Source organism: Setaria italica, chromosome I (genome assembly GCF_000263155.2).
Source record: "Setaria italica strain Yugu1 chromosome I, Setaria_italica_v2.0, whole genome shotgun sequence".
In the NCBI taxonomy this organism is placed as follows: domain Eukaryota; kingdom Viridiplantae; phylum Streptophyta; class Magnoliopsida; order Poales; family Poaceae; genus Setaria; species Setaria italica.
The window spans coordinates 9,039,548-9,046,724 of NC_028450.1; the positions used below are offsets into that span (position 1 = coordinate 9,039,548).

The following is a 7,177-nucleotide window of genomic DNA, read 5'->3' on the forward strand; positions in this document are numbered from 1 at the left end:
TCTAGTGGTTGTTCTGCTGCAACATTTTTGTTTGTCATTTCCCAGTTTAGGACTTCATGTAAAAGGTCAGGCGTCACTATTTCTATTTGGTGGGGGTGAAGGTGTATTGGCTTGATTTGTAGTGGCTTGTCATTCTTTATGGAATAGAAATAGTCTATAGTTACTCTGCTATTAAAATTTTTGAGGGTATGAACAAGAGTTAAGAGTTAGCAGTATTGCAGTAGCATGTTATCTTGGCTTCAATGTTTGGTACGAGAATAGGGATGGCAGCGGTTCAATTTCGGATCAGATATTCGCGGATTTCGGGTCTACGAGTTTTGGTTTCGATTCCTGATTTTCGCTCATATTTTTTCGAATTCGGATACCCAAAATACCACGAGTTTAGGGTGGATTTTTAAAATCCACCCGCCGAACTCCATCGGATCCCGAAACTCCATCGGATCCCGAAACAATTCGGCCCACTAAACCCCTGGTTATATGACGGCAACAAACACAGACACCACCCAGGCACGGCCGCACCCGGCACCCCCCGGCCCCCGCACGCGGACGCAGCACGCCGCACCCGGCACCCCCAGGCCCCAGTCCCCCACCCCGCGTGGCCCGCCGCCGTGCCGCCGGATCCACTCCATTGCCGGCCGCGCCCCGCCGCCGTGCGCCCAAGGAGCGAGCACCCAAGGAGCGAGCGAGAGAGGATGGCCTCCCTGGCGCAGCACGTCGCGGGCCTCCCGTGCCCGCCACTCTCCGGCGCGTCGCGTTCGCACCGCCGCCCCGCGGCGCCGAGGCGGCCGCCGTCGGCGCTGGTGTGCGGGACGTATGCGCTGACCAAGGAGGAGCGGGAGCGGGAGCGGATGCGCCAGCAGTTCGACGAAGCCTCCGAGCGGTGCCGCACCGCGCCCATGGAGGGCGTCGCCTTCTCCCCCGAGGACCTCGACACTGCCGTGGAGTCCACCGACATCGACACCGAGATCGGCTCCCTTGTAATCCCTCGCCCCATCCCCTGCTCTGTTGTCCCTGCCTGCTCATTGGTGTGAAGAAGTAGATAGTAGCAACTGGTGCGGATAAAAAAAGCTGTTCGTTCTTTGAACTTGTCTATAGCGGTATGAAAAATTAAGTCACAAGAGCCTTGCCTGGAGTTGAATTGGATAGCTCTAGCGTGATGGTATGCCGCGCTGCCACATTTTAGTTTCGATTCTCCCAGAATGTGACCTGGTGCGAAAATGGAGTGAATGTTAGTCTGTCGCTTGTCTTCAGAGTTCAATTTTCAACTTACTTGGACAGTGCTATATTTCTCACTTCTGTAATGAATGTTAGTCTGTTGCTTGTCTTCAGAGTTCAATTTTCAACTTACTTGGACAGTGCTATTACTTGGTGTCACTTTTTCCCCCTACCGGTAACTGATTGGAGCATACTGGAATAACATAGTACTAATCAGCAATCGCTCTTTCTGTTGTTAGTCAATTTGTTTAGAAAAGAAATTAATTAGTATCGTTCATGTTCAAATTTCGGTTAATCCGTCGGGTTTCGGGTATCCGCAGGTTTCGGTTTCGGGGATGGATTTTCACCCGAAACGGTTTTCGGTTCGGTTTTGGGTTTTAGGTTCGGGATTCGGTTTTGGGTGCCCAGGCATTTCACCCCATCCGAACCCGCCCCATTGCCATCCCTACATGAGAATCATACTACGAGAATATACACAGTTTCCTTGCAGTACTTAGATTATATGCGCACTTCCTTTCTTTCACATACATGGCTAGATGCGTTCCCATTGTACTTTACTTATATGGTCTAGTAAAGAAGAAAGCTAGTGCATGGTGGATTGTTAAAAATTGATCACAAAGTTATCAGTAGTCCCTATTTTATTTCGCCTAAACGCTTTGTGCATGTTGTGCTTTCTAATTGTTTGCAGTAGAAATGTTCACCATGTAGGCATATCTTTACTAGTGCCAAGAGCTAGCAACATAACAGACACCTCTTTCTTTTCTATGTTTCGGGACAACATTAGAACATAGTGCAGTCGTCTGTAGTGCTTTGATTTTCGAAATCTTTAAACAAGCTATGCATTTGCTAACCCCTATGTTTTCCATTTCCAGGGACCAGAGCTTCATCTTTCATAAACTTGTGACAAGAAAGATGGTAGTTTGTGCTGAACCTCCTCCCAAGTTAAAGATCCCAGAGAGTATCACAGAACTGACAGATGATGTTAACCATGAATCCTCAAAGCCCGAGAGAAGGACAAGGATGCACCACATTGAGCGGCACAGATCATGTGTTGTCACCTTATCTGACATGGAACTCAATGATTTGCAACCTCGTCGTCTACTCCAGACTCTTGAGGTCTCCAAGAGCCCAGAAGGAGGATCACAGTGCTCACTCCATGAAGAAAACCCCTACAGATGCTAATGCATCACACGGGCATGCAATTGCAGAGCTGCTTGGGAAGCCCTTAAAAGGTCAATAGTTTACTTCAGAGGCCAGCCAATTGGGACTGTTGCTGCAATAGACAAGTCTCAGGGAGCGGCACTAAATTATGACCAGGTGACCTTTTCTGTTCCAGTTCTAACATTGATACTGTTGTCAAGTCATGCATATTCTGTTTCCTAAATCTGCATCTCCCTGATAGTTTTGATCTATTACTGCTTATTTTGCATCCAGCATTATTGTAATGGTGGTCCCAAAATCTCTAATGGAGAGTATATTTATGTGGACAACTGTTGGGTTCCTGCAAAAAAAGTGTCCATGATATCTCATGCATGAATTAATTCATCTCTTTGTATCCAGGCATACAATACGATCAGCATTAATTTAGATTTTTCTTGACATATCCTGGGACAGGTTTTCATGAGGGATTTCATTCCTAGTGCATTGGCTTTTCTGATGAAAGGAGAACACTTGATAGTGAAGAATTTTCTGGTAGAAACTGCCCGCCTTCAGTCAAGAGAGAAGATGGTTGACCTCTTTAAGCTTGGTCAGGGTGTGATGCCTGCAAGCTTTAAGGCACAACGTAGCAACCCTAGTACCCTACCCAGAAGACAGAAAATTTGGTGGCTGACATAGGGAGGGTTGCTCCTGACAGTTCATATTGGAGTAAGTGGATTCGGAACTGTTCTCTGGCTGACAATATGATCTTCCAATGGCGAACACGTGGATTATTTTTTCTTATTCTGAAGCTGTGTAATTGGACTATCTTACCGCTTCAGTCTTACTTTCTGTTGATGGTTGCTCCATGATAGAAGTTAACAACATTCCAGCTTGGCTTTGTGCCGAAAGATTCCCAATGATTGGTCAAATGGTAAGCTGCTCTCTTGAGATGCAACCTAGTACTTTAATTGTTTCGTTATTATGGTTGACAGTATTATCAGTACAAGAGGTCAACATTTGAGGCTAAATAGTGCATTGGTTTTTAAAGTTGGACTTGCTGTATGTTGCTTTGAACATAGTATACGTGTGGTTAGTCAATGTACATCACACTCTTAGGCTATTCTGTAGAGATGCTGGTTTCCTTTTTTATTGAACCCTTCATTTTTTTATACAGGAAAAAGATTCCATCATGGAAAGTGGCCGTGACAATAAGGCAATAATTTCTCTGGATAGCTTAACCAAGTTAATTCCAAGTTATTTGATGGGAATTGGACGCCTCAGGTGGTGGTGCGAAAAATATGGACTACGAGCTGACATGTCCAATGTCTTCAAAACTAACTTGGTAATTTTCACAACACCCCCAGGAGGTACCTTTTATTTCACCATCGAGTATGAAAGCCGAGCTATTACCCTATCTTTGTATGGGAGAAACCTTTATATTATGGGTCTCCGGGAGCCCCATGAAACTTTTGAGATCAAGGAGCGAAATGAGAAGAGAAAAAGTTATATGTCAGGAGAAAAGATCAAGATACGTCCTTTTAAAAAGAACTACATATTTCTTGCCCCTAAAGGTGACGTTATTAATGTTAGATTGGGCTTATTTGCTCTGTTGGAGGCATTTGAAGTTCTCCACAAGTGTTGTGGTGAAACTCAGGGGGTCAAGCAAGCAGTGTCAGCATTTGCTGTGCATCTATGTGAGGCTGGACGCCTCCAAAGTGTGTTGAAGGATGTCTGCGAAATCTCTCTGCAGCGCACCATGGAAACTCTCGACAGTAGATCCCCAAACTTATTCTGGATTAATAAATATGACAATTGTGGGGGGCAAGAGATGAAGCGAGTAAGTTGCATGAAAGAGGGGAAAACACCTCCTGTGCTAAAACATTATGGCAATGATAAAGTGACAGAGGCACAGATTCTGAATCAAATTCGTATCTTTCCTCGGGATGTGTATGATGAAGGGTTTTTTGAGCATGAACCAATGCCATTGGAAGCAACAGAAAATGATTCAGTTCTTGCTGCTTACCAGGACTGGCTGAGGAATTCTAAAGGTGTGAAATCTTCAGGCAGTCACTCAAGGTCTAATAAACAAGACAAAGTGAGAGCTTTTCAACTGGAAGAAGTTCCTATGAGTTGAGATCAAGAATCTTCTGGATGTTAGGATCTGAACTGTAACTCTCATCGAGAGGATGGCACTAGGAAGAGTTGGGGCAATTTTCTGGGTTTTCTTTCCACAATACCATATCCAACCAAGGGTTGGGATACATATTTATAGCTGGCCAAGCAGCCAACCAGCCAAGCATCAAGGCATATGCTAGTCTAAGATGCCTTTTTTATGCTGTCCTATTTAGTCTAAGATGCATAGGACTGTCCTACCCTAAAAGTAGTCAACAAAGGTGGTGCTGCAGCAAGCATATGCTGCAGCCCCACCGTCCTCCAGTGAACAAAGCAGCTACAACCCCTCAAGGATAACAGCACAAGGGCTAGTCAAGCAGCTGCAGCCCCACAAGGACTGCAGCCCCACAAAGACCACAAGGACCAACTGCAGCCCCACAAGGACTACAGCCCCACAAGGACCAGCAACAAGACTTTATCAAGCATTATTCTCCCCCTAAGTCTTGGGCATCGTCTTGTGGGAAGGTTGGACCATCTCGATCCTGGAACAGAGCTCAAGGAACTTGATCCTCCCAAGGGGTTGGTGAGTAGGTCCGCAAGCTGATCCTTGGTGTTGATGTAGCTCGCCTTGATGCTTCCTTCTTCCCAGCAGCCTCGGATGAAGTGGTTCTTCACCCGTATGTGCTTGCTCCGCTCATGGAAAACGGGGTTCTTTGCCAGGGCCAGAGCGGACTTGCTGTCCACCCTGAGCTCCACCGCTCTAGTGTCTCTGCCAAGGAGATCACCGAGCAGTCGGGCAAGCCAAAGCGCCTGAGTCCAAGCAGTGGAGGCCGCTATGTACTCGGCCTCACAGCTGGACAGCGCCACCACTTGCTGCTTGACCGACTACCAGCTAACGAGGCACTTGCCGAGGAAGAAGAGAATCCCGCTCGTGCTCTTGCTGGTGTCGATGTCGCCGGCGTGGTCGCTGTCACTGTACCGACGAAGTGTGCCGCCCCGGGACACCTCGGGTAGAAGAGACCGTGGTCGAGGGTCCCCGCCACGTAGCGGACGATCCTCTTCACGGCCTGCTGATGCTCCATCATCGGTCGCTGCATGAACTGACTGACGTAGCCGACGAAGAATGCCAAGTCCGGCCGTGTGTGGGCGAGAATGCGAAGGCTCCCCACAAGACGCTGGTACTGCGTAGCGTCTACCTTTTCCGTCATGCTGTCGCGGCTCAGCTTCAGCCTCTCCTCCATCGGAGTGAGAGCTGGGTTGCAGTCGGTGAGCTCGGCTAGCTCCACGACGCGCTTGGCGTAGGCGGTCTGTCGAAGCGTGATCCCGGAATCATCCTGGTGCACCTCGATCCCCAGGTAGAAGGAGAGAGGCCCCAGGTCACTCATCTGGAAGGTGGCCTTCATTTCTTCCTTGAATGCCGCTACCTCCGCATCCTTGGTGCTGGTGATCACCAAGTCGTCGACGTAGACACCCACCAGCAGGGCATTTTCTCCATTGCCCCACCGGTAGATGGCCGCCTCGTGCGGGCTTTGCTCGAAGCCCATCCCTTTGAGCGTGGAATCCAACTTGGCATTCCACGCCCTCGGAGCCTACCGCAAGCCATAGAGGGCCTTGCGCAAGCGCAGCACCTTGCCCTCCTTGCCGGGGATCGCAAAACCCGACGGCTGGTGTACGTAGACCTCCTCCTTCAAGTCGTCGTTAAGAAACGCCGACTTGACGTCCATGTGATGAACGCGCCAGCCTTCCTGGGTGGCCAGCGCAAGGAGGAGTCGCACGGACTCCATCCGTGCCACGGGGGCGAAAGCATTGTCGAAGTCGATCCCCTCTTGCTGCACGAACCCGCGTGCCACCAAGCGAGCCTTGTGCTTGACGATGGCACCAGCTTCATCCCTCTTTAGCTTGAACACCCACTTAAGGGTGATCGCGCGGTGACCACGAGGGAGGTCAGCAAGCTCCCAGGTGCGGTTCTTCTCAACCGCGTCCATCTCCGACTGCATCGTAGCGCGCCATGCCGCGTGTCTCTCGGCCTCCGCGAAAGACCGAGGTTCGCCGTCGTCGCATGCAAGGTGCAACTGTGCCTCCAGGTCGCGAGGCACCAGTCCCGGCACCGGCTGGTCGCCGAGGAGGTCTTCCATCGTACGATACCGCAACTGCTCGTCGTCGTGGTATGCGTCGATGCACTCCTCGTCGTGAGAGAGCGGAGTAGCGAACTCCACCGGGCTGTGCTCGACATGAGCTGGTGTCGGAGTAGACGTGCCCGGAGGAGTGGCCGTCGGTGCTGAAGTATGTGGCGTCGCCGGCTGTGGTGGTGCCGGCGAGAAGCTCGTCGCAGCCGAAGTCGCGGTTGGAGAGCGTGGCACTGCCGGAGTAGCATGCGTCGGAGTCGGTGGAGGTTCGGGGACCGGGGTACGCACGCTCGACAAAGAAGAGCTGCCTACTCCCCCAGCTCCCTCGAAGTGGACGTACTCGACAGTGAAGTCATCATACGTCGGAGTCGACCTGTCGTCCACCGCCTTGTCCCATGCCCATCCTCGCCCTTCCTCGAACACAACATCGCGCGTTGTGCGTACACGCTGTGTCTCCGGGTCGAGAATGCGGTAGGCCTTCGAGCCCTCCGCGTAGCCGGAACACTCCTGGAGTGCTCCTGTTGTCAAGCTTGTCGATGTGGCCAAGCTCCTTAGCAAACGCGAGGCAGCCGAAGACCCGCAGG

General features: G+C 50.4%; 2 protein-coding genes across 2 annotated transcripts; one reads left to right on the plus strand and one right to left on the minus strand.

The window, feature by feature from the left end:
* The first annotated feature begins 840 nt into the window (after nucleotides 1-840).
* LOC105914700 lies at nucleotides 841-4,564 on the plus strand. The gene is made up of 4 exons (XM_012847272.2): nucleotides 841-977; nucleotides 2,088-2,532; nucleotides 2,830-3,286; nucleotides 3,530-4,564. The coding sequence occupies exons 3-4, from the start codon at nucleotides 3,221-3,223 to the stop codon at nucleotides 4,487-4,489; spliced, it is 1,026 nt and encodes a 341-aa protein (XP_012702726.2). The 5' UTR covers nucleotides 841-977; nucleotides 2,088-2,532; nucleotides 2,830-3,220; the 3' UTR covers nucleotides 4,490-4,564.
* Nucleotides 4,565-4,835: 271 nt separating this feature from the next.
* On the minus strand, nucleotides 4,836-6,011 carry LOC106804211 (uncharacterized mitochondrial protein AtMg00810-like). The gene is made up of 2 exons (XM_014804875.1): nucleotides 5,473-6,011; nucleotides 4,836-4,911 (listed from the first exon to the last, which is right to left on the minus strand). The coding sequence occupies exons 1-2, from the start codon at nucleotides 6,009-6,011 to the stop codon at nucleotides 4,836-4,838; spliced, it is 615 nt and encodes a 204-aa protein (XP_014660361.1).
* Between the last annotated feature and the right edge of the window lie 1,166 nt (nucleotides 6,012-7,177).

What these genes read in the sequence shown, in the direction of transcription:
- LOC105914700 (XM_012847272.2), top strand. Translation starts at nt 3,221, where the DNA reads ATGATAGAAGTTAACAACATTCCAGCTTGGCTTTGTGCCGAAAGATTC. An exon ending in TCCCAATGATTGGTCAAATG is followed by an intron (nt 3,287 to 3,529) that starts GTAAGCTGCTCT and finishes TTTTTTATACAG; the next exon opens with GAAAAAGATTCCATCATGGA.
- LOC106804211 (XM_014804875.1), bottom strand. Translation starts at nt 6,011, where the DNA reads ATGGGCTTCGAGCAAAGCCCGCACGAGGCGGCCATCTACCGGTGGGGC. An exon ending in CACGGTCTCTTCTACCCGAG is followed by an intron (nt 4,912 to 5,472) that starts GTGTCCCGGGGC and finishes GTGGGGCTGTAG; the next exon opens with TCCTTGTGGGGCTGCAGTTG.